General features: G+C 39.4%; 1 protein-coding gene across 18 annotated transcripts in view; it reads right to left on the bottom strand.

Moving 5' to 3' along the window:
• The window catches only part of ERC1 (ELKS/RAB6-interacting/CAST family member 1), a 153,079-nt gene that overhangs the window by 101,180 nt on the left and 24,305 nt on the right, over positions 1-27,594 (bottom strand). For 9 of the 18 annotated variants that reach the window (XM_077935148.1, XM_077935155.1, XM_077935160.1 and 6 more), the window contains 9 exons: positions 23,053-23,127; positions 22,426-22,581; positions 21,249-21,332; positions 18,768-18,935; positions 9,529-9,696; positions 6,814-6,951; positions 4,883-5,023; positions 2,808-2,948; positions 202-237 (listed from right to left, as the gene is read on the bottom strand). In XM_077935148.1, the coding sequence (XP_077791274.1) occupies positions 202-237; positions 2,808-2,948; positions 4,883-5,023; positions 6,814-6,951; positions 9,529-9,696; positions 18,768-18,935; positions 21,249-21,332; positions 22,426-22,581; positions 23,053-23,127 (1,107 nt within the window). The remainder of the gene's footprint in view (positions 1-201; positions 238-2,807; positions 2,949-4,882; positions 5,024-6,813; positions 6,952-9,528; positions 9,697-18,767; positions 18,936-21,248; positions 21,333-22,425; positions 22,582-23,052; positions 23,128-27,594) is intronic. The other 9 variants (XM_028746641.2, XM_077935159.1, XM_077935151.1 and 6 more) reach the window with 3 other exon arrangements.

Genomic DNA, 27,594 nt, shown 5'->3' with positions numbered 1-27,594 from the left:
AACTATAAGCTGATTAAATAAAAAAAACTAGAACAAAGCAACAAGGAAAGTCCACATCCATTGTCTGACCTAGGCATGACAGCCTTGAAATTTTTCACTGCCTCCTGGGAACGGAATACAAAGACACAAGAGACTACACATGCAGAAACGGCACAATCAAATGGGGTTGGCTATGGCCTTCCAGTTTGTCATAACACTTACTGGCTTGGTTGGGTGACTCAATAAGACTTCAGGATGCTAAGGAGAAAGACAGGAAAAGAGGGGAAGAATTGGGGAAAGGAACAGTGCAAGAGAGAGAGAAAAATGTAACACAAACAATCTACAGAAAGATGTAGAGACATTCATCGTAGGAGAAAAGGAGCTGATTGTAGATTTAGAATTTAATCTGAAGTAGAGATTTTAACCAAATCCAGTCTTTATTTTCCCTTTAATGGATTTTTCTGCTTCAGTCTTTGGATACGTCTCTTTCGGGTAGTGAGCAGAAGTCTGGATAACCATTGGCTGTACAATACATTACATACTTAAACCAATTAACAGCTGGAAAGCTCCTTAGAAAAAAAAGCCTTAAGCTGACTAAGGCAGCACCGAGCTATGATTTTATTGAACATTTAAATAAATATAGGATGAAAGGTTTCACCTCCTGATGGGCTCTGCTGAATAAGTTCAGCAACCTAAATATGCGAGTGTACTATACCTCAAAAATCCTGTAAAAGATAACTTGATGGATCTACTCAGTATCTGAATGTATGAATATTTCAATGTTGCAACAGCTGTATTTAGAACATATACACATATTAATGTTTAACGTACAGAGCAACAGGGTTCATTGACCAGGCAAACCTAGTGCAGCTATACACTGGGAGCAACACTCTCATGACATACTTCAAATGTGATAGTGGAACATGAATCTTCCTACAATGACATTGAACGCAGAAAGTTATAACATCTTGAGCGAGGTTATTGGTCCATGTATCTCAGTCTACAATGACAGAAAGTAGCTTTCCAGGATTGCAGCCAAACCTGGGAATACTAAGGATTGAATCTAGGAACTCTTGCATGTGCTCTATCTAGTACTGGGTACGTATTCTCCGCACTATAAATATAAAATGTAACAGCTAATCTGTCAATGAAAGGCAACACACATGATCAGTAGCTCTGAATGCTGACTGCACAAAGTTAGTGAGTGAGAAGACCAGGCTAGAAATTTATCCCCAACATGCAAGCTTTATAAATCTGTTTCCCCCCCACCATGTGAAAGCTTACAATGTAATGCAAAAAACAACTACAACCACCCACAATTCTACTGTAAGATGATATGTTGAAACTCTTCATAGTTTATCTGCTGGTGCTTCTCCTTTTTAGAGGGTTTCTTCTTTCCATAACTGCTGCCAGCTTCATTTGCTTTTGTTTGAGTATCTCCAGAAGTTTAGATTCTTGTCTTGACAATTTCATCTGAAAGCTTTGTGGCTTACTTTGTGGGAATCACAGCAGGCCAAGAGAAACTCAATCACTATTGCTAATGGCTCCAAGACAATTCCAGCAAATGGCTGAAATCTATCTTCCCTCAAACGCTCTCCAAATGGCTAGTGCATAAAGATTTGAGATTTACTGGCTGGGCACAGTCAAAGTTTTTGATCCATTGGCAGAGCCAAATCAGTCTCTTTCCTTCTCACAATCACTGTGCCCTGGCATTTAAAATGGCATTCTACTGGTTGGTGGGAAGTGAGGCAGACTTAGTTGCTGGAAGACTCTGGCAGGTGGAAAGAATCAGGCTGATCTCTGTTCCTCTCTGATGGTAATTAATTATTTCATGTAGCCAAAAGCGGGGGAGAGGTTTGCATTTCAGACCAGGAATATTTACATGAAGAGCTCCAGCAGGTTATTTGCATCTCTTTTTGTTAAAGCAACTGGAATAGGCCCAGGCATGGGAAATGCTTCAAAAACTAAAAAACTAAAACAGGATTTACAACAGGACTAAGAACCGAAGACAAATCTCAGATGAAACTTATTCTAAGACTTGTGGAATGGAAAACTAAAAAAGCATCTCCACAGTGAGTAGCTGCAAAAATGAATATTAAATATTTTCTATTAATTAAGATTACTCTTCCACTATGCTTCTTCTCCAATTAATGGTTATTTCAGCTGCTTTTTTCCTAACTTAATTACAATGTGAATGCATTCCCTTATTCCACAACTCTCATCTCCTTAGTTTATGAAGTTTACCTGTTTTATACTTTGATGCCTGTTAAGATGATCTTTTGCAGTAGAATTTTAGCCCCTCCCCATCTCAACACTTTATGAACTAGCTGTGTTTATAAATGCCTTTGCATCCATTCAAATAACTAATGTTTTCCTAGTTAGTTATTAGAATTTTGCTGACAGAATAGCTTTATCAGTCTATTTACTTTCTGTATTGCTTTGCATGATACAAGGAAACAGGGAGAGGAAGATACAAACTTCTGGATATGATGTGTGAGAGAACTGGCATCTCTCTTCATCTCATCAAGGGAAAATGTGTGAGCTAGGTCATACTATGCCCAAAAGCATGGAAAAAGGACATGAGTCACACATGTATTCTCTATTGTCACTTTCTTGCTGTGTGCAAAAGTGGCTGGAAATGAACCCCAATCACTAATGCAATCGTCCTACACACTTTTTTTGAATGACAATGCTTTGTTGATCCCAAAGTAATAATTTATTATCTAAAATTTGCAGAAGGGAATTTGCAGGGAATGACAAAAAAGAAGGGTAAGTCTGAGAAGGACCAGCAATTTCCATTTGAAAGGAGAAAGGTTTCTAGTGTTTACCTTTTTCAGCTGAGAGTCTAGTTTCAGGCATTCTTCCTTTTTCTGTTCCAAGGCAATTTCTAATGTCTTTAACCTAGAGTCTTTCTTCAGTCCTGATGATGCTAAAGATGATGCATGCTCCTTCAAATCCAGTAATGAAGTCTACAACAAAGGTAACACATGCAGCAGCATGAAGAACAAAACTATACTTTTCAGCTCTAGCACCAATATTTTGTTCCCAATCTATATATCAATTACATTTTGTTTTCTGCTCTGGAACAATACATTTCTTTAGAGGCTTATAAGCATCATATATGAAAACCTCTTTTTTCAATGGAAGAGAGTACTTCTAAATGTGTTAGATGAAATTACCGGTATGTCTTATTTGAAGAAAAACAACCAGCTATTAACTTCACACTGTCACTGAGCTCAGTGCCAAAAGGGATAGCTATGCTGAATCAAAAACAACAAGGAGTCTTGGGGCCCTTAGAAACCAATGAAGTGTATATATTGATTTTTTAACACAATTGCCAGAGTTTATTTTTTCCATTTCCATTTTATATAACAAGATTTCATTTCCACCTGACTGCATTATTCTTTTCTTTAATCCATATGCCAAGAGTAAAAGCACATGATGATCTGTTGAACTGGACTCTTATTCCACCCTTTTAAGGCACCATAAGACTCTTCAGCCCTTCCACCCTTTCAGTGCTTCTGTTCAGGAGTCCGGCTATTACTATTCCATTCCTCCTCCCCAACAGTCAGTTAACATTCTGTGCCCACTGAGCAGGTCCAGAAATCACTGGCCTGCTTTCACCCCCCCCCTCCATTTGGGTTATTATTTTTGGGGATGGGGAAAGGGACACACTAATGCCCAATCCCAGTTATATTTCATTATTAAATTTTGCCATTAATGTCTATGGGCATAAAACAGAAAGACTACTTTCACACCACCCATTTACTATGGAATAGCTGTGCTTTGTTCACTCACTTATCACAACATTCCCCTCTCATTCCCCACCCAAATTCAGCTTCACTGTTCCCCCACTACCAGCTCATAAAATCTGACTTTTTCCCCTCTCTCAATTGAATAAAAGTGCAATTGTAGCCTACAGCCACTTCCTAGACTGCTGTAGTTCAGGGATAGGAAACCCGTGGTCCTCCAGTTGTTGTTGGACTGTAACTCCCATCACTCCCAATCATTGGTTTGTATCTCTGTTCTCCTGTTTCAACTACTCCAATCTATTCTCCCTCCTATTCAGCTGTTAGTTTTCCCCAATTATTTCCCCCCCCCCATTCTCAGTGTTCCATGCTACTAGATGGGTCTCTTTTGGATGTGTATGTTTATATTCATATTTATATATTTATCTGCATGCATATCTATCTATTTATCTGCATATCTACACACACACACACACACACACACACACACACACACTTGTACATATCTCTGAGTTAACCCAAGTTGGCAATGTAGCTCCCTCATGCTTGGTTTTTGATTTTTTATTTATAAGTATCAGCATGGGAAGACCAGAAGCAGCATTCATGTGTCAATGACAAGTAGGGTCCTGCAACAAAATGTTATAGTGTGAAGTGTTTCTATTCAAAATTCCAGCATGTACACACACACATACCCCAGCAGCAGTCAGTCAGCATGGCAATGATTGCAAATGTGCCCCCACTGAGCATTTGCACTCATCAATCACCTGTTTCAGGTTTCCCCCCACTGTTCTATTTTCCAATATCCCCAATTTCCCTTTTGTGCTGATGGGCACACTTCTGCTCAATCCCAGCTACATTAAAATTTTCAATGGTTCAGAATCCATTGATGTCTATGTCTAGTGACCAATCCAGGCAATAAGATAATGTCAAATGTTGAAAATAAGCCGTAAATTTCAGTTTTCACCAATATCAACAAACACATTCTAGGTATCAGCAATATTAAAGTTCATCTGATTTTCCATGCATATTCATTTGAATGTCTGTGCTGTGCATTTCAGTTTTCAGTGGATAAAATTGCTGAGAGAATCAAGAAAACTACCCTTCTTAACACGAAGATTCTTTACTTTATATGCCTATAATATATATTGGTTAACCTCTTTCTCAGAAAGATCTCCTTGCAAGGCGCTGACTTTCTCTTTCAGGTCTTTAACATCTTTTTTATAGTTGTCAATCTCCTCCTGTTTTTCTCGCTCATCTCTGTCGCGCTGCTCCTTCAGGCGCTCAATTGTACGTTCCTGACAGAAACAGAGCACTCTGTCAAAAGAAATCCATTTGGCTGGACAAATGCTTAATTCTGAGAAGGTCTATGCATGTTTACTCATCGACACAAGCCCCACTGAGTTCAAATGAGTCTTGTTCCCAAGGGTACATAGTGTTGCAGACTTAAATAAATTTCTGTAACCTTTCACTCACATAGTTGTTATACAAATTAAACACATGATAGGTCTTCGCTAAACCGTTTCCCTGGTAGAACAAGATCCACACCAATCCTGTCACAAAGACAACACATTCATAGAAACTGAAGAAGTGAGAGAGCAGAAATGCTGCTTCTGACGTAGTTTTCACAAGAATGCAGTATAAAGCTAAACAGATCCCTTGTCATCACTGTCCCCCTCCCAATAGAACTTATGCAGAGCACCAAATAAAGCAGTTTGTGCAATTGCTGCACCAGGATGACACTAGAGCCAGGGTAGCCAACACAGTATCCTCCAGATATTGTTGGACTCCAGCCGTCATCAGCCCCAGACAGGGTAGCTAATAGTCAGGGATGATGAGAGCTACAGACCAGCAACATCTGAAGGGACCCCATCGGCTGCACTAATCTATATGGGCTGTTAATCAGAAATAAAATAGACCAGAATAAAAAATGCAATCTACAAATATGGAAAGACATTAGAGGCGAGACATTTTGAAACACAGAATCTCTGATTAAATTCAGAAGCAAACTTGTAAATTCATTTTGGGGTGACTACCAATGCCGAAATCCTGTGATCTGTGGTGTCCTCCTAGGTGGCAAGGATAATTTTACTATGCCCAGGAGATGCTCGCAAACACAAGTTACTCAACACACAGCAAAATTCACTTCACCACCCAGCACTCTAAGTGACTATGAGGTAAATGTTGCCATACGGTGATTAAAAATATAAAGCCGTCATGCTGTATTATTTACAATAAACAAATGCAGCACTGGACCAAGCTTACAGTTTAGTTCTGAACTACAGCCAAAAACTAACCACTCTCAATTCCAACCTGATAATTGCCACCTGCCCAGATTTTAACTTGTCTGAATTAATTTTAAGATGTATTTTAATTAACTGATGTCTGTTTTTATGCATATTGTGTTCTTTTTATGATGTTAGCTACTCTGAGCCTGGCCTCAGCTGGGGAGGGCGGGATACAAATAAATTATTATTATTATTAGGAATCTCAAAAATGACACAGAAACAGCATCTCTCAGATGAGCTGCACAACTATCATAGCGTCACAGGTTAGAAGTCATTTCCAGCTTCCTTATCTAATTCATATACAGTGGTATCTCGGGTTACATACGCTTCAGGTTACATACGCTTCAGGTTACACACTCTGCTAACCCATAAATAGTGCTTCAGGTTAAGAACTTTGTTTCAGGATAAGAACAGAAATTGTGCTCCAGTGGCGCGGCAGCAGCAGGAGGCCCCATTAGCTAAAGTGGTGCTTCAGGTTAAGAACAGTTTCAGGTTAAGTACGGACCTCTGGAACCAATTAAGTACTTAACCTGAGGTACCACTGTATTTCTCAAGCCGTATATCCAAGCTCAGAGCTGAACAGTTTTCAGAAGATTTTAAGTCAGCATGTGCCTGATTAATACACATACCAAATGCAATCGGAAGTGTTTTAAACTGCAGCGCCTGATTAAGCTAAACTGATAGCATCCAATGAAAGTGGGATCTTCCTGCCTGAGATAGGACAAACTCTTCACAAGGAGAATACATTGTTGTGGCTTGGGGGGGGGCAGGGTTTAGGCAAGGTTGTCTTTCATATTCACCTTCTCCGCAAGTGCTTCCTCCAGTGTGGTCAAGGCAGTATCGGTGTTGGTGGTATCAGCCTGCAGGGATTTTACCCTTTCTTTCAAACTGCTCATCTGTTTCTCCTTGTCTCTTAACTGTTCCTGAAGATTCTCAATCTTAAATAAAGCAAGATCAATTAAAGAATCAGATTAACACGAAACAGTTGGGCAACATGTTTTTAGAAAGATTGCACAGCATTCTATTCCTTGCTAGAAGTGCCCAGTCAATATGCCGAATTGGAAAATTGATCGGGAAAATTCGGAAGTAGGCATCCCTAGCAGAAATCTGTACATACAGTATCGTAAGGAAATATGCTAATAAAATTGCATTTACCCTTCTAATCTATACTACGAATCATTTCCATTCTTCCACATCTCTGCATCAAGCGTTCAAGAGTTTATATGAATATCTGCTCTGGTTGCAGCACACACACCAACTGCAAACTCATCAAGTATCATCCTTGCAGCTTCAAGAGCACCATGAACAGTATTTCAGTAAACACAGTGTGTTATGTAAGTGTGGCAGTTAAGCCTGATAAAATACTGCAGTATTTTATTTATTAATTAAAATAGGTTAATAGTTAACCATCTTGTAGCTAATTTGTAGCTACATGCACATGTTACTAAGTTACAGTGAATTCAACAAGATTTACTTTAGGCTGTACATCTTTAATCAGATGGCCTACATTACAGATATTGCCAAGGGAGAATAAAAATTAATTTGAAGTGTCTTTGGAGCCAGATAGAAAGGGACTGATCCTGGCATCTGCAGCAGCAAGTCAGTCAAGCAGGAAGCTGTACAACTTTAACACAGGTTCTCAAAGAGGCTTTAATTCAAACATTCAATTACATTTTCCAAGTCAGTAACTTGTTACAAAGTCAAGAAATACACTGTAACATGAAACCCCAGGGGAACCCTTGAGAGGATGGCTTTTATGCTAATTTCATGCAAGGAATGTCCAGCCAGCTACTATTGTCCCATTTAATTTATCTTATACAGGAAATTAAGCTGAAAAACACATAAGTGTTTATGTGTGCTGGGAGAGAGGGTGGGTGAGGGGGGAGACATCAATCCTAGTATAACAAGCACTGAACCTTTAAAAGCACATATATTACACTGTCCACTGAATTACGAATATTAAAGACCATTCCGAGCTCTTTTCTGCGAAGAGAATGATCATTTTAACTTTGACTAGTGCAAACTGCATGGAATCTCTCTCTCTCTCTCTCTCTCTCTCTCTCTCTATATATATATATAAAGTAATCTTCCAGGTCTTATAGACAGATTAAAAACTGACATGTCACCAGGCGTAGATGCCATTCACCTATTACTTTAATTTTATTGTTCAAAAATTGCAATAAAAACTTCTTTAAAATTGCTTTTACTGCAAGAATGTTGTGTGTGGATTAATATGGAAAATTGATGGGTTTAAGCATTTTTAATGTTGCCATTTTGTAACTGTCTTGTAATTAAATTGAATAAAGATAGACGGGTGACTTCTCCAAAGTTCTGCCTGTATTGAGCTAAAGATGCTCACTCCACAAAAAGCCTTGGGACACTCCAAATCATACATTCCTACAGAGCATCTTCTATGAGGCAGCATGCAATTTGATCTGGCCCAATGCTTCCATTGATGTTCCTTACAAGCATGGCACCCTATGTCAATAGCAGCCTATGGACATAGAAATTCACGAGCAACTGTGGGAATGCATCCTACAAGCAGCTTTGCACCACTCTAAATATTAGAGGTGCTTCTCTACAAGGGCTCAGAAAAGACCACTGCCACCCCTTCAAGGTGCACACCTAAAGTTCTGAGTCACACACAAAAGGCTGCCATACTGAGCTGCTGGGAGTTCCAGTCTAAAACGGAAGGAAGGCCTCAAGTTGGGAAGGGTCATATTACTGTTATGCAAACTTCTGGCCACACATGAATGAGTCTACTTGTGCTCCTCGCCCAGATGGCGGCACTGATTGTCATCATTTGTGGTGTGTGAAACTTAAGTTATCAAAAAAGAAAAATGTTAGGTAAAGCCAATCTATTTTGAAATGAGAGTAAACTAAAGGCATTCTTAATAATGAGGACTCGTTTTTCCAGGAGGAAAAAGAAACCAACCTTCTCAAATTTGCTCCAGTCATGGTGGTTATGACAGATCTGAGCAGGAAAGTATTCACCCTGCCCCTTCAGGCACATCCAGATTGAAGGGGAGGCTCAAGAATAGGAGTTATGGGCCAACACTTCCATAGCTAAAGATCTAGAATATAGCCAGATATTGTTCTGCATAGCTACAGAACCCAGGTGTGTGATTGCACAAGCGTATGACGTACAGGCTTAATCACCAACGGTCACTTCCCTGACTATCATATTATTTGTTCGTATCAATCACACAGCCATTCCAGGAACTTATGCAGACTCCACCACTCGCTATACAAGAGAGTACATATGAGATTTAACATTCCAGTCATTGCAAAGACTAATGTAGCATTAGAAACACGGTGAAAGATCTTTTGAGCAACACAGTCTAGCTTTTCTGCTAATTATAAAACTCTGTTCGGGTTTATCATTACCAATCCTCCCACTGCAACAGAACGCTGAACCACAATCCTCACTAAATGCGACTTTTGTAGTTATCGGTATTACCACTTTCGGACAAAAAGAGTTGGAGCGCAGAACTTTGTATACCTGGCTGGCCTACCTTTTTCTGAAGAACATTAACCTTGCGTTCTTTCACATCCAGCATATCTTTGAGATCATGAATCTCTCCAGCTTGAGTTCCTTTCTCTTCAGCCATCTCCTGAATTTGCTTAGTCTTTTTATTCAACATGGTCTCTTTCTCTTCTAGACGTAACCGGAGAGCATCCACCTGAAATCAGTCAAAAGAAACAAGACTTCCAATTACCTTCAAGCAAGACAGCCTTTAAAAAAGGGGAAACTCTGCTGACAAAGAATTGAACTGTATTACTAGATTCAATTCACAAGTTTATTTCTCTCTACTTCCCATCAAACATAAATCTTGCATAAAAAATGCTAAATTTATAGTAAAAAGTAGATGCTGAACTGTAAAAGTAAATAGTAAGAGCGCTGAACCACTTTTTTTAATTAAAAAAAGCAGTACACGAGAAAGCAGTTGAAAAGGCAGATTTGCACTTTCCAATAAAATAGCTGACCTGTTATCTGGTTGATTAAGCAGTTGGTAGCTGAAGACACAGCTCTTTACCCTGGTCTTTATAAATTGAAAAACTGATTTAGGTGGCTTCTCTGTAACGTGTTGTATGAATTACTGATTTGCGGTTTATAGGTGGGTGTGGTTTTTACTGTTTTAATTGTGTTTTTATCATCTGTAACGTGCCCTGGAACCTTCTGGTGAAGGGCAGGCATGAAATACAATAAATAATAATAATAATTAATAAAAAGCTTTAGGGATATGTTTCATCTAACTTTTTGTATTTCATCATGGACTACCAAATCCAACATATATGCAAGCTTTGAATACACTGTGCCTGGTAAATGTATGCTTAAACTGCCACTTTTCAAAGGCTAATCTGAAAATGACAAGTCCTATGCTTCCCTGTATTTTGCTGACAACTGCTGGCAATTTAAATCTGAATATGCTATTAAAAAGGTAAAAAACGAGGTAAAAAATGTTAATATGCCATTAACATAATCCAAACACAGATATCTTGCACTATGGTCTATATCCTGGTGTAAAAAAAGTAATGGGAGAAGCAGCTCCAAAGACCGTTACTCCTGTGTCTTTTGAACCGCCTGGTGTTCTGAGTTTCACATCTTCAACTCCTGTGATTCTTCCCCCCCCCCTTGATCTGTGTACATTTTCCTGGGAGATTAAAGATAAATAAGTAAATAATACATGTTCCCTCCCTTTTGTCTCCCCAAACATCACCTATGTGGCAAGTTGCAGTACAAGTTCAGCAAAGTGTGTATCTATATAGATATATAGATATCTCTGTAGACTGCTACATTACACGAGTTCTAACCCCACAGCTGAGTGAGCATCTGGGTCAGACTCATACTGAAAGGGATCTTTGAAGTATTAGGATTCGGGGGGGGGGGAGGGAGTATGGCCATCAATGATTCTAATAAATGAACATGCCATTACTAATAATGGACCTAAACACTCTAATCTAAATTAATTCTAAACACTCAAAGCAGCTGGCAAGTAGGCTTTTTCTTTTTCTTTTTTTAAAAAGAGATCATTGAAAAAAGCATGAGAGCACATAATCCCACATAAATTCACGTAGGTGTGTCCACCACTGTACATAGTGCTTTACAACCTAAGCAAAATGTAAGTCCCTGATCCAAGAAGCTTGCAGGTTGCATTTTGACAGTGGGGAAAAATGAATGGGAGAGACAAGGCTAACATGGAATGAGTGAGGGCAAATGATATTACTGTATCAAGTCCAAGAAGGAAATGCAACACCCCACCCACAAAAAAGGGAAAAAGACAACACTACTGTGCATCCCTATCTAGTAGTCAGTATGCCCTCTCACCAAGTTTGTGTTGACATTTTAGAGAACAAGGATTAAAGCAAACAGCAGAATTGAAGTGACATAATGTAGAGTTCACAAAGACTCTAGCAGCTCTGATAATTTGCAGAATATTCCATTTTCTCAGCCTATGTATGTTCCAAAGTCAAAGGGGGGATGGTAGCAGGAATGAGAACAGTTTGAACACTAATTCCGACTAGGCAAGATGGCCACCAGAAAGAAAAGAACAACCTGGAAGACCACTGCAGAGTAAGAGTGACAACACCAGGCCATTCACGATTCCAAAAGAAACCCACTGACCCTTATCGGTTTGGCTTTCAGAAACAGTTCAAGCTAGCTAACGTGGCTGTTAATCCTATTTGACAGTATCAGATTTGGTGCTTATTAGCTGAATTCATTACAAGGCCATCAGTCACGGTGAGTAAGCTGGCTGCATTCTGAATCTTTGGCTCCCTCTGTGCAAGCTCAAGATGTTAAAGGAAACTTGGTCAATTCAAAATACAGAAAAGCTGTTTAATCAGACAATGAGTTAACTGCAGCTGATGCTCTAGGTTTTTCCTTTAATGGGCTGTTCCTCCTTTTTTTTTAAGGATCCTAATCAAGCATAAATTTGCCTTAAGAAATGAGACCAGGTCCAGAAATAATACTTCCTTTGTTAGAAATATTAGGATGCATCAGCCATAATTACAAATAATCAATTTGCCCAAATGGAGAGCAGGTTCTTTCCTGGCTATGAAAAACATGTATTTCTCCACCACCATATTCTTCAGCCTGTTCCCAGCTGATCTGAAGGCTGGTCTGAGGGCCAAACCTAAGTAATATCTGATTTTTAAAAACCTACTTCAAAGGCACTCAAGGTTGGTTGACGCCTTGAGAAATTAAGATGCTGATCCAGCTTCCTGAAAAACTCACCTATCAAGGTGGACCATCTGTCCAGGAGAATGGAACATGATTAACAGCTACCATTTATCTTCTCAAAAAATAATAAAAAAATTAAGGTGTGTCAGCTGTCCTACACATCCATGCTGGCTTCTGGACATTCTGCAGCAGTCAAACCAGCACTGAGTGACAAGTTGCTCAAAGTAAGGAGCCATGGTAAATAAAGCAGGCATATGAAGAAAGCTGGGCAACTTGCAACACTGTCCCTTACATAAGGAAAGCCTCCTGGATCAGGCCAAGGGCCTATGTAATCCAGCATCTTGTTCCCATAGTGGCCTCCCAGATGCCTGTAAGCAGGATAGAACACTCTGCCCTCCTGTGGTTTCCTGGAACTGTTGGCCCTGAAAGTTGTAGCACACCCTCTAACCACCTGCAACAGCTGTGCTGCTGAACAACAGTTAATCTCCAAATTGCCCTTGGTGTCTAGGGAGTTTGATGCCAGAGCCCTGCTACCAGAGCCTCGGGTTTGAGACACCTGGTGCAATACAGAGGGAATGTCCAGAACTTTATATCAAGCATACTTTGGATCCTAGGAAAAAAATAATTTTCATTGGTAGGAATTATTTCCCCTCTCCCCCTAAACCAGCATTTTAATTTATACCTAATTCGAAGCAAAGAAGTCAATTTAAGTATATGAATAAACACCCATATCTGCAATGGCAATATAACCCACTACTTTCTAGTTGGTGAGTCCCTTTGATTTAATATTTGGGATGGCTAAAACTCCTGGTTTTATTTTTGTATGAGGTCTCATCTTAGAAACTACAGAATGTGCTTTCAGCAAAGTTTGTTAAGACCTGGCAAGGCTCGGAGACATCATGTTAACCCTGTTCTTGCGGGCAGAACTTATGCACTTGCTTATACATAGCAACACATTTTATGGATGCCTCACACAGAATGCCAACACTCAAGTTCTGTGGCAAGCAGATTAGTGCCAACTTCAACAAAGTCATTGTGTAACTTTCTCAGTACTCAAAAAGCTATTCCAAAGAAACAGCCTTCCTAGTTTTGACTAGGAAAGTTATTTTAACCAAAAGCTGGCCTTCTTTCTTTTATGATATTGATTTATGTTTAATTACAGAGCAGCAGCATGGCCTAAAAATATTTATGGCTGATGGAACTCCTCCAGGATCCTCCACTGACCAAGGAAGGACAGAGCTGTTTGTTTATATCTGTCAGGGATGGGCAGGAACCTGAGGAATGGGCAGAGGAGGCAAGTGGGGAGGAAGAGGATCCAGGGAAATGGGCCAGTGATTTGTGGGGTTCTGAGCCACCTGTAAGGCAGTCGCCAGCAGAGGAGGAGACTGGGTGGCAAAACACAAGGGGAAAGGATGTGGAGGAACAGTTGCAGGAGGTCTCAGAGTCTGGAAAGCCAGCAACAGCCCCAGGGAGAGTCATGCCTTTGCAAACTCCTCCATCTGCCCCTCTGCGTCTCCATGCTCAAAGAGGGGTATGAAGGATGAGAGCAGTTGGAGTTGCCATTAAGGAGGAGCCATCAGGTGTTTGCATGCACCACATCAGACAAGGGGGCTTAAGAAAGCAGAGAGGGGTGAGGCCCTGCTGCTGCTCCCACTGTCTGAGACAGGGCACAGGGCCACGGAGGGAGCTTGCCTAGACAGCAAGTTAGTGGTGAGTGGTGTGCATATCCCATGCACCTTAGGAGCTGATGTACCCGAGTGCTTTGCCAATAAAGAACTAAAAATCCAGTCCTTCATCCTCATGGGTCTGGGTGTGACCAGGACAATATCCCTCTTTCTGCTCCTTTCCCCGGTGCTGTGGGGCTGGATGCCTGAAAAAGGGCCACAAAGAGCACTCTGGTCACAACAGCTGCTGTGAGATCATCCCTCTTTGCTGATTTAGTTTGTCTCTCCCACAATTAATCAGTTTCCTCACCAGTCAGCATTCCAACTCCCTCTCTTCAACGCTATCCTGGTGTGCTTCAAGTGAGAATACTGAGAAATCAGATAAGCTAATATTAATAAACTAAACCCAGAGTTCTGTCTGTTCTGACCTCTAAGCTTATGTGCCATTGTTGCAGTTCAGCCAACTAGAGAGCTCAGTTCAGGAGAAAAGTCAGATTGTTGTTTGTCTCACTTTGTCCTTTTTGTGTGCTCTAACGACTATTTCAGGCAAAAAACATTTGTTGATAAATCTGTGCTCTGAGTTGTCAATAAGACAAGCAATACATGTCAAAATGTCCCTAGTAAGGCTCTGAAAACTGTTCCCATACTAGGTGTACAGAGGATCAGAACTGGAAAATATGAAAATCATGTGGAATACATATAAATTCTTACATGGCAAGAGCCTCAAATAGCTTAGTAAAGTCAAGGTAAATAACAAACCTCTTGGGTGTTGGATTCAGTTCTCTATTGCATACAAATTTCCTCATTTGGCACTGGGTTGGTACAGGGAAGGTCAAAGGACCAAGTAACTTAGACATTACGGTGGTGGTGGAGACCCATATTTCAAGAGACTGAATTAGCCATACGCTTGCCAACGCTGAGCCAAGCAAAAGGACTCAGTGGGATAGTAATAAAATTGTATATGGATGAAGCATTTTATTCCAAAATAAATGTTGCTTTTTATTTTGCTTTATTTACAAAAATATTTTAAGTTTCTACAACTATTTATAAAGATTCCTTTACATATTGAAACTAACCTCAACATCCTCTCCACCTACCTGCCCTTAGGATAAACAAGGTCATTTTGCATTTCAGACCCAGTATTACAGATGTCAACTGCCAAGACTTGGATTCAGATGCTTTAAATAGAGAAGATGTACCAGGTTTCCATGGTACATCTTTAAAATAACTGAACAGTTTCAAAGCAAATTTCTTATATCAACATGTCTGTGGACAATTAAAAAGAGAGTGGTATCTCCCTAGCTTCATGCTTTTACTAAAAACTAAAAACCCACAGTTATTTGTTACATGCATCAGAGTAGAACAGTTGCCTCAAATATGTTACACTATTCAACGAAGGAAACAAATATTTCATGCCTGCATAACTGTAGAGAAAAGGCTGAAAGATACAGGCACATCATTTTTAAAAGAGCTTGGAATTTGGAGAGTTATTCTGGTAAGAGTGAGGCTTCTCCCTCCTAACTCCCAACATTAATGTTCCTACAACAGCTTTATAAATAAAGATCAAGGTGCCAGGACCCAGGGGTACCATTTAGCAATGGGTACAGCTGACCCCTCTTTATATTTTCAGACCCCATGAAATTATTGATTGGGATACCACCATGTATGACTTGTGGTCAGTTCTATGCACTGAATGGCTATTGTTATAACAATTTAAATAGGCTTATAGACTAGGTATGTGTGCTCAACAGACATTCAATTCTTTCATTTTGAAAAAAAATGTGACTGCCCTCTGTGATGACTTTTCTATTATGGAGCATAAGAAATAAGAAAGCTGCTGCATGGCAGGTTATTACTGAACATATAAAACCATATAAAAAATAAATAACTTCTCAAAAGCAGCTCTTTGGGCCTTTTTGAGTCTCCAGACCTGTCAACCCTGGGTTTTGGCTACTAGGAAACAATTCCTATTTGATACCAACTACCAGTACTGGTAATGTGTTATAAATTGGGAACCTTCTACTTTATACTTTGTGATTTTCATTCACTCCAGTCCTTACAGTAATTGGAACTTTTGGCAAAATCTAGAGCTTGCTTGCTTGTGGATTGATTAAACTAAACACATTCAGCAGCATATTGCGCGCGCGCGCACACACACACACACACACACACACAGCACATACATTTGGTTTTCTTGGCAAAGAGTATGCATCACTTATTAATACTATCTGTTAGTCATGCACTCTAGTAAAAAAAAAAGTGTCCTGCTACAATGTTATTGCATTTCAAACTAAAAAAAATGCTCAGTGAATGTATACATGGATTATTCTTTTAAATGATTTAACATGAGCATTTGTTAATACTGTCAGATGGTGTTTTGGGTTAGATTCTTTTCTTCTGCTCTAACTTCCTTCTAACTTTCAGGGTACAGTTTTATTGACACTGAAGCGATACATTCAGCTCATTAACAAAACTAGGCTAATAGAAGCAGAAACATTTGCAGTCTTACCATTATATTCTGTAATGTTTTCACTGTGCACACAACTAAATTTAGAGAAACGAAATTCAGTACAGAGGATGCACACTGAACAAGCACATTTACATAAGTTTCATAACTGTACTGCATTTTGCAGGTGTCCTTACTTTTATCGTACATTTTGGTCTCACTGGGGAAATGGGAAAGGCAAGAGGAGAGAAGCCTTTGAACCAACATTTTAAACAGTACTTGAAAGGTGAGGTGGATGGAGCACTGTAAGCACTGGGAAATGGGAAGGTTCAGACAGGTGCTTCTAACCTGCTTTATCTACTACTGGTCCAAGCAGCTGTTTTAGAAGAGGACATCTTTGCTGGCCTGCCATTGGCTGAGAAGAGTCGCGGAGAGCTCAGAGGTTGGCAATTGGGTCTGAAAGGTTTTTCTGCACAGGACTGGTCTGTGGATTGTCAGTTCCTCACTCCTGCAGTAAAGCTTTGCCTAAAGATTGCCCTGCCTTCTCTCCAAAGCAATCCAGAAAAGGATGCTAAATTGTAATCCAGTAGAACAGTCTATTGTAATATTACCGAGTGTTATGTCAGTCAAATATTTATAAGGTCAATGCACTGAGTACTGCAAGTCAAATTAATCCCACATGAAGCAAGCATTATGATATTTTGAGACAGGGTATAAAACAAAATTTATAGAAGCACTCTAATGTTTATACTTTTAACAACTCTTCTGTAACAAATGCAAAATAGAAGAGTTATGGAGGAAGCCATATCACTCAACAATTTTGTTAATACAGCACATGAGGTTAACACCAATTTTATTGTGCATGGTTAAGAAAATACTCACTAATAAAAGGCTTTCTGATGAAGTTTGAAATATTCATATAAATTATGCGATACTTTTTCATCTTCCTCTTAATATAAACATCTGTCATTGACTAGTTAGTTCATTCTGATAAACATTAGGAACTAATGTGAAGTACTGTATTATAATAACCAATACACTGGCGCCCTCTTCTGGCTAACATATTTATTTATCCAAATAGAAGCAATAAAACTACGTGTTCATACAGAACAGCTCTACAGTATATGCTTACACTCGAAAACCTTCCAGACTATGTTAATTGTGATTGAAGAAAAGGAGTTGCATAGTTCAACATTTTAAGAAGTTATCACACCTTTAAATATATGCATTTCAGAAGGTGTGATCTATAGAACAGGACTGCCATTTTCAGAAAGTATGGTCTGCAGAACATACATTTAGGCTGTAAGCATAACAAATATATACAAATGCACCAATACGAGCAGATAACAATAATGTAATCAAACTAAAAGCCACTGGAATGCTAGCTTTTCTCTTCTGTTTGTAACTATAACTTTCTACCAGGATTTGAAAATAGATTCTGAAGCTGCTTAGCAAACCCTTGTCAACTGGGGACTCAGTTAATCAAGTCTGATAACAGGACATATTTTAGTTAAAGAACAGGAAATGGGGACATTGGGAGAGTGGCAGCTAACTGAGTTTTTCCAAGGAGCTGTAACAGAACCAGGATTTTGGGTTTTTTTTACAGTAATCTTATAACTTATGCTGGGGTTATATTCTGGGGATCATGCCTAAAGTCAAAACTGTGTATAGTCAAAACACATTGGGTGCAAATGTGGGTGGGATTGCCAAAGTCTCTCCCCCCCCCCCCCCGGATTCCTGCCTGCTTTCCATTTAAAAAAATTCTAAGCATGTAAAGCTGAATGTGCACAAGTTAAATGTGCATAAATTGTGGGCTTATGTATTCACAAATGACCTAGTCAGGACTTCACAAGTTTGTGGATGACGCCACAGTATTCAAAATGGTGAAATCTTTGATAATTGTGAAAGGTTAGAAAGGAAAAATTGGGAGTAAATATCCCTTCCTTTGAGCCCCTTTCATTTTGGGAGGTCCAGCTAACCTTTTATTTGCTGCCCAATTTTAGCCTTGCCGATTCAGACAATTATGAACTAATTGGGGTTTCTCAGTTCAGCATCAATAATCAATATTTGAGAATTGTAATGGCAGCAATTTATAAAGTTTATTATGCTATTAACCTCATATATGTCCTTTTCTGCAATGCTTAAGTTCTGTTAAATAAAAGAAGTATATTTGCTAAGTGCCTGAAGATATCCTTGAACATTAAGTTTTCTATGCGCTTATAAGAAGGGGAATTAACTTACCTCTTTAATGCACCAGTTGTTACAGTGGAAATTAAGGTGAAAACTGTCACACTCTGATTTCTGATACATAGAAATCAGGCTTAGACTTCTCTAAACAGCGCAAAGTTGTCATACCATGTTCAAGAGCTCCATAGCATTACATTTCTGTATTTTATCCCTGAATTCAAAAGGCCCCCTTATAGTTAACAAACAGCAATAATTCAAGATTGTGCCCTTCACCTCTGTTTGCAGGATGGCAGCTCTCTGCTCTTTAGCTGTGAGGGACTCCTTGAGAACATCAATGTGTTGCTTGCTATCGGAAAATTGGTTTGTGAGGGTTTCCAATTTTGTCTGTAAGGCCAACAGCTCTGTGTCTTTGCGTGACAGTTCCTGTTTCACCTGACCAATCTAAAGAAGGAACCAAAGAGAAAAATACAGGTTATCAAACTGTACATTAATCTGTCAAAGTAAATAGAACTATTTACAGAAATATTTCCAGCTATCACAAAGGCATGGCACCAAGCTGGCTCAGGAAATCGGAAAGGACAGTAAACTTCACTGAGCGCATGCGCCTGTGCAAGTACAGTCTTAAAATAATGTTGTAAAATGAAAATAGAACTGGACTGTAGCCAATATGCATATTATTCCACTACTACATTCAACTTCAGGCAGAGGCCCAACAATTGCTGATGAACCAAGAACTGAAAGAACAAATAATAGGCCAAATAGTAAGCCAATCAGTTATTGCCTAAGCTTTTTAAAGCACTTGGTAGTGAATTGCAGAAGCAAAAAACATTGATTTTAAAAAGGAGCTGTTCTGCTTTGTTGAAGAGTGCCAATATCATTTTGTTTCTGGCCTACATTCCTACTACTTAATACCTGTGTTTCTCTGTGTTGCAATTATGTATGATTGAGGAAAATATTTTAGCAAAGATGTGGAAAAAATATGCATTTGAAAATTGAGGGAACTTCAATGTATTTCCCAGGTAGTACTTTAAACATTAACTAGTAACTATATTGACATCACTCTTGAGTACTCTCAAGGCTTTCAGCAAATTATAAATCCTTTGTTCCAATAGTAATGCCAAGGCTCCCTTCCTCCCCTATTTTGTCTTATAAAGATTATTTATATTAATTATAGGTTTGGTTTGCACATAACTTTAAACCATGAAGAATCTATGATTTAGTTATGATTTGTTTGATCATCCATACTCTGCCCAGCAGCTTAACTATTAATTAATTAATCATGTTTACATATGTCTCAAGGCAATTGACAGACACATCATAAAAACCTAACGATAATTTTTCAAACAGTACAAAAACAACTGAAGATTTGTACCGTTTTTAAAACAACACTTCAAATAGAGATTGTTTCAACAGACTTTTCTAGAGGGATGAACCAAACATGTATTTGTTTCCAGAAAGGACAGATAGTGAGTGCCTGTCATGTCTCAACGGAAACAGAGATGGTAATTTAGTTCTGTGGAACTATGGTTTGCTTACCACCAACTAACCATGTTCTGAAGCCATGGTTTGTTGTCAGCTCATGAAGCTTGGTTTGTTTTAACCATTGGTATGGCATGTGAACCCAGTACCCTTCTTAACAATGGTTTGTTTGGCCACCTCAGACACTCACCAAGCTCCAAAGGCATGAGACAAGAGCAATTAGCAAACAAACCAAACTTTGCAAACCAAGCTATGATTTGTTGAACAAACTATGACTTAGTGTTAAGTAAAATCCAGGTCATTGTCTGTATTAGATTATGAACCTGCAGGCAAAGCTTGTATTCTTTTAACTTAGGTACAAGGGCCTAAGATTGTAGTAAACAGTGTCGCTCAGATGACTGTGAGACTTCCATGAATAAAACATGAAGGGAAGCAATTTCCAACAGTTTCCTCGCCCCCTATGGGACCCTACAGCATAGATTTAGAGGGACATTGGGAGCTGTGTACTTTTGCCAAAAATGGGTTGGGTCCCCTCCCTGTTCTCTTACATTATTTTTCATTAACTGCAAAATATTTTCATACACTGGTGCACCATGGTAGCCCATTAAAAAAAAGATGTATGCATTTATACAATCTTCAAATCAGATTTATTTAAATAGAGAAACAATCTCCTGTAATCAGGGTAAGATCACAGCTCAGTTTTCATGTAGAAAAATATTTTCTCTGTTGAGTCTATCATAGAGATATTATTTCATTTCATCCTAGAAATTGAAGCCAAATACATCAACAAGTCAAAAAACTTGCAATCCAGACATGTTTTAAGATTAAATGTGCAGCACATACTTCAAGGCAGGACAGGAAATGAGGACCAAACAAGGTCTGCATTTCTGCTCCTAATCTCACACAATGTTTACGAAAATACACAGCCTGACAAAATATAGTGTGGAATACAATCAAAGTCATAACATTTTACTGTGCATTTTCAAGAGCTCAGTACATGCATCTCAGACGCATCTGAAGCACTTTGAAAAAATCTAAAAATATAGCATGACACCTTAGCCCAAGTCATGAAAATTGGGTGTTTGAAGTAGATTATAGATTGTGATGTTACTTATATCAACCATAAGTAAGCTAAAGACAGAAGCATATTTATAGTTAGTTATAGTGCTTTTCACAGCCGCAGAGTGCAAGGTAAGCAGAGTAAGCTACCCGGAAAGCCAGCAGAGCCCAAGTAAGCGGCACTGCACACAGAGAAGTCAATCTTACGGCAGAGACCTCAGTCTGGAGAGAAGTCACTCTCTTTTTCAGCTCCTCTCCTTGGGCCTCTTTGGCATTTAACTCTTCCTTCAGTTGCTCTACCTGCCACGACATTATTATTCTCTTACTTTTACATTAGAATGTTTTCCTGTCAAATGTCCACAGTCTGCACAGAGGAAAATCGTAGCAAAAAAACAGCCAGCAGATTCAACACTTGCCAAACCCTCCACCCTGGCAAAAAGGCAGGATCTCTAAAATAAAACACTTCTTCCTAAGCTGCATGCAGGAAATATTGCACATATAACAACAAAGATGGCATGTCATTATCTAGAACACACCACCGGTTCTTTGGTAATGAGACAAACTCTTGTAATTGAGAACAATTTGAGAAAAAAATTACCGGCTTAAAGAGCCAAGTATCAAACACTGCTGAAAATAAAATACATAAATTTGAAAGAAGACTATGCAGAATGTTTTTAATTTGATTATTATGCAGTAGATCAATAACTGGATCTCCTTTAAAAATAATAATCAGGCCTTTTGAGGTCTACTCCCCTTTTGTGTTGCATTTAATTGTGATTAATTTTGCCAAGAACAGACTGGATAGTGCTTCTACATCAGTTTATGAAATAAAAATTACTGTTTGAAGAACAATACTCAAATTATGAAAAAGAGTTAACTGTATTTCATTATCATGAGGGAACTCCATTTCAACAATTTGAGTGTGTGTATATACACTAGTAGGACACAGGTGGCGCTGTGGTCTAAACCACAGAGCCTGGGGCTTGCCGATCAGAAAGTCGGTGGTTCGAATCCCCACAACAGGGTAAGCTCCCGTTGCTCGGTCCCTGCTCCTGCTAACCTAGCAGTTCGAAAGCACGTCAAAGTGCAAGTAGATAAATAGGTGGGAAGGTAAACGGCGTTTCCGTGTGCTGCTCTGGTTTGCCAGAAGCGGCTTAGTCATGCTGGCCACATGACCCGGAAACTGTACACCGGCTCCCTCTGCCATAAAGCGAGATGAGCACCACAACCCCAGAGTCGTCTGCGACTGGACTTAACAGTCAGGGGTGCCTTTACCTACATACACCAGTAGAGAGGGTGGAATGCAAGTGCCTCATCTGCTTTGTGATTAGTTGGTTTAATTAGTTTCTTAGAGGAGTATATCATTGCCTAACAGATAGTGTTCACTCATTACCTTGTTTTTCATGAATTTGGAATGGCTACGATACACCTCCATTTGTTTCATTTCCTCCTCTCGTTCCTCTGTACTGAGGGCTCCATTTGACTTCAGCATCTGGATCTCTTCTTCCAAATCTCGGAGTCCACGCTCCATGGAAGAGATTTTAGAATCCTTCAGACACAGTGAAAAATGGGCAAATTAGTCTTTTTCATAAATTGTGAAAGCACCCTAATATGGCAAAACAAAAAACAGGCCCTCCTACAGGAACACTGTCAGTCAGTGAAGAAAGACAAGAAGGGAGAATCTTCCATGTGTTGAAACTTGAAGCCCCAACACCCTGAAAATATTCCAGCAGTAGTAGGAAGAGCAAAGAGCATTTTCCGTAATCTGGCTGGATGAAAAGGTGTTGCAGCTTTGCTCTCAAGTGAGATGGAAAGGACAGGGGTCCTCAACACATTCTGCTCATCAACTTCTTTGTAAAAATCCTATATCCTGTGTAGTCAATGAATGTCTGTGGTTTAATATACCACAGTGTGCTGCTTATGGTTGAATTAAAAAACCCGAATAACAAAAGAACAAGAAATATTATGCCCTTTGCTCTGAATAGGCATCTCCTCTTTCATGTAACTGTAGAATTCTTACCTTCATCTCTATAACAGTCTGCAAAGCTTTAGTCTTGGCAGAATCGGGTGCATTTTCAAAACGACGATGCATTTCCTGTACAGAAAGAAATACAAGAAGGCTAAGCACAACAGACTTTACTCAAAAGAGCATGAGCAACATTATCCAACCATTTTGGATGACCTTTCACATCAAACAACAGACATCTACAGTCCACTGAAATAAATCTACACACAAGTGAAATGGTTATTAATCATCTGCCTTTCCAACGACTAACACTCAACAGCAGGCAGCTGAAGCAACTTAAAAACCCCAATACCTTTCAGCTAGATGATTCCTTATATGGTCTTTTCAAACTTTATCTTCTGGTGGGAGGATAAAAATACTTTTTAAAAAGAGGATTAATAAATAACAGCAACAATCTGGTATGTACTTAACAAGCTGATAAAGCATCTGTGCCAATAATACTCCTACACGCCCAGAGTAGCAACCACCTAGTTACTGATGACGACAGCTTTCTCCAGAGAGACAGCAAGGGATGAGAGAACGTTCACTAGGTTGTTCATCAAAACAGTCAACATGCAATGGGTGTAAAAGTGAGCATCTATATTTCTGTAAGTATCGCAGAATAAGCACATCTAGCATAAAAAAGATGAATGCAGGGCTGCATGGTGCCAGAGAATCAATTCTTCTTTGTATTTTACAGAGTACAAGCCAACTATAGTGTATTTCCTTCAGTTTTTTGTAATTAGCTGCCACACATAATACACAGGAGTTAAGGAAGCAAGGTGTCAGAAATTCTGGCAACTAGGCCCACACACCTTATTGTTGGCACCATTGCCACAGATGGCTAGGGAGCAGCACATCAGCTACTAGCTCTATAGGGGCCATGTGACATTTATTAGCAAGGGTAGGAATGTGGCCTGCTAGCCTGCAATCCTGCAGCAGTTGGGTCAAACTGAGCAGAATAGCAAAGCCCCCCCCCCCATTTGCTACATGCAATGACTAAAGGGAATCTCCAAACAGAAGCAGAAAACAAAGGTGTCATCAGTGGCAAAGGACATCACCTATGATCAGCCATGACACCAACCTGGCAACAGCAGGAATCAGGAAGCACACTTCTGTCTGTTCTGCTATGTTCCTTTATTTTGGCTTTCATTTTTATTGTTAGATTTTGTAACTGTGAGATAACACTAGTGTTTCCAGTATGAAAAAAAATTATTGGAAAATCTAGAGTGCGGTTGATCCTAGCATGTCTTGAAGTTATCACCAGCTGATTTGTGTTGACTTTTAAGCCCTATCAGCAGTCTGACATATCCTTAAAGAAATGAATGAGATGCTAAAACTACTGAAAGCCTAGACTAGATGGGGTCAATTCTCTCCCCAGCAACTTCTCAAAATAGGATGTGGAAAATAACTCAGCATTTTGTCAGTACCATAAATTTCACTTTGTGTATGTATGGCTACAACATTTCAAGAGCACTGGAGTAAGTTTTTATACTGCTTTTATACTGCTTCTGTTCATTCCTGCATGTTAACCCCCCCCCAACTTTACATAACACTACAGGGGTTCATTGTACTCCAGAAGTAAATTTTACCTTAGTGGCTTTATCTTGATATAGGAAGTAACACTTTCATAGTGCAATCTTGCAACACTGATTTCTTATTTACAGTGTTCTTTGGGGGGGAAATGCTTACTAGATGAGGTACATTGGACCCCTTCCATTATTTACCACAAGCATTTCATGTCGACATTTTTTCATTTGTTTGCTTTCCCTTCTATTTTCTCCTCCAGGGCTTGCTGATAGCCAAATAAGGTTTGCCTAATTGGTGGGATGTATATTTTCCCCAATCGCAGTTCTGTTTGCCCCTAACAAAACAAGCAGATACCCAGCTGTACACAGCTAGAGACTCAAGAGTTGCTCAGCACACACTGGTTATTCAGCTAGACACAAAGAAATGGACAGATGTCCTATCTGCTATAGAAATGATGATAACAAATCATGGCAGCAATGCCATCATTGAAAGCTTTTAGTAGTTACCCTGTTTCCCCGAAAATAAGACAGTGTCTTATATTAATTTTTGCTCCCAAAGATGCGCTAGGCCTTATTTTCAGGGGATGCCTTATTTTTCCATGAAGAAGAATACGGTACACATTTATTGTCTAATTGTGAGTCAGCCAGACTCCGTCAGGGCAGAGCGAGCAGCAGGCGGCAGCTTGTCCTGGCGGTGGCGCGGGCTCTCTGATTTAAAGAGACCTCGCACTGCCTGAACAGCTCCAGCTGTGCTGCGGCCAGTTAGTGAGCTGCGCAGCGGCGCCCGCTGCTACAGTCCAGAGGAGTCAGACGCCTTACAGTACCTTCGGGGGCCTTATATTCCGGGGAGGCCCTATGTTCAAGGGAGGCCTTATTATCGGGGAGGTCTTATTTTCGGGGGGGTGCCTTATATTACAGCAAGGCAAAACTGGAAGGTGGTCTTATTTTCGGGGGATGTCTTACTTTTGGGGAAAGATGGTAGCTGTAGAATATATGTGTCCTCAGCATTATATTGTAGAATGATGGAATTCTGAAAGTGCTTTTCTTTTACTTTTCAAGTGGTCAACTGTCATTTGAAAAATGTCTATCTATACACAAATGTAATTTATGTTTTTAAATGTGGAGTCTGATTAATCCAAATGTTTTCATTAAAAAGATTAAAGTAAAATTAAGTTTTTGCTTCAGTGTTAAAATATATTTTTGGAATGCAATAGTAATAAAATTTGCTTTATGCTAAACTGGAGTTATTCTGAAATCAGTTATATCTTTACTTCCAGCTCAGAGGTCAATTAGACTATCAAAACAAATGGTGTAAGAGGTGTAAAGCAACTATACCAATGATCCTAAACTTTGCCAAACCCCTTTTTGGTCCAGTCTTGATGTAAGAAGATGAACAAAGCCATTACATTCAGAAGAGAACAATTATAATATCAATTATTTAATTTCTATACCACTTAATATATTAAAAATATCTCTGTGGTGTACACAAAACTGGAGCAACAACAGGAAGTTAAACAAAATATTACAAAATGCACAGTTACATATAAAAATGTTACATTGATACGAAGTTACTAATGTAGATATAAATCAATATTCGTTCATTTTTCTCCTGGCACACCCTCCTTCTCAGCCTCAGGGAGGGTCCAACAAACTCAGGGGGTTTCCCAGAGGGTCCAAAGGATGGGAAAAGGACCCTCCTCCACTCACAGCTCTCTCTTCATCCTCTGCCCTCTCCTCCTCCAGCTGCAGCATTTCAATTCCAAGTATTACAGTATTTCAATTTAGCAATTTGCAGGTAGCTTGAAGAAACTAAACAGCAGCTTATTTTAAGGGAGAGAGAAATGTGAGGAAACCCAATCCACAGCAATTTAATGATGCCCCTTATTTCAGAAAGCCCTATCTCCTTTTTAAATTCTTGGAACAAGCATTGAAGTTCCATCATGTCCCTTCTTTCTTACGTGGCAATCTAACAATGGTTATCAATATAAAATTTCTACAGATTTCAAATACTGTATTTTGCTCCATAAGATGCACCTAACCATAAGACGCACCTAGTTTTTAGAGGAAAACAAGAAAAAAAATATTCTGAACGAAACAGTGGGTGTATGATTTTTGTTGTTCATGCTGTGGCCACACACATGCTATATGATCTGATGGTGAATTTGGGGTGACCCAATGCAAAAATCCTGAGGATCCATGTGCTTTTACATCCCCCTTCTCAGGCAGCCTCCTTTATCTCTAGAGTCCCTTATCTCCTTCCCCAAACGCTTGCCGATCAGCTGCTCAGCAGCTTCCTTTCAACACCCCCTTCCCTCGTTTGCCTTAGTGTCTTTTCCTTAGCTGGAGCAGTTTTTTTGCTCCTCCTTTTCTTCTAATTTCTTTCCTCATTGCTTGTTTTCCTGTCTCCTCTCCTTGCAAGTTTGCTGTCTTTACTTCCCCCCTCCCAGGCAGCCTCCTTTATCGCTAGAGTCCCTTATCTCCCTCTGATCGCTTGCCAATCAGCTGCTCAGCGGCTTTGTTTCAACACCCCCTTCCCTCTTTCTAAAAAAAAAGCAAAAAAAAAAAAGCAGCACAATCTGCTTTTTGCTCCTGGGCAATCCGGCTCCACGAATCATGCATTTGCTCCATAAGATGCACAGACATTTCCCCTTACTTTTTAGGAGGAAAAAAGTGTGTCTTATGGAGTGAAAAATATGGTACATATAAACAAATGCTGAGATTTCCTCATCCCATTTCAGTAAGCTTGGGTGAATGTGAGCAAATAGGAGTTCATGATTTGAACTGTATTTATTAATCAGAGTAAAGGAAGCAGCAATAATGTTGAACTTGAAGAAGAATAAAAAATGGAAGGCTTTGGCTTCTACCATATAATTAATAGGCTCTGTTTTCAGGCTGCAAAATTCCATGTGTGAGGAACTTCTAGCTAACCCAAAGGTTTCTATGTGCACTGCATAACAAAGAAAATCTAGATTAAAATCCTGTAATTTGATAACAGACTTCACATTGAAGGAGCTAAGCCATAATTAAA

Source organism: Podarcis muralis, chromosome 10, assembly GCF_964188315.1.
Source record: "Podarcis muralis chromosome 10, rPodMur119.hap1.1, whole genome shotgun sequence".
NCBI classification, from domain to species: domain Eukaryota; kingdom Metazoa; phylum Chordata; class Lepidosauria; order Squamata; family Lacertidae; genus Podarcis; species Podarcis muralis.
The sequence above is the reverse complement of the archived record's forward strand: the minus strand, read 5'-3'. Positions and strand labels throughout refer to the sequence as shown.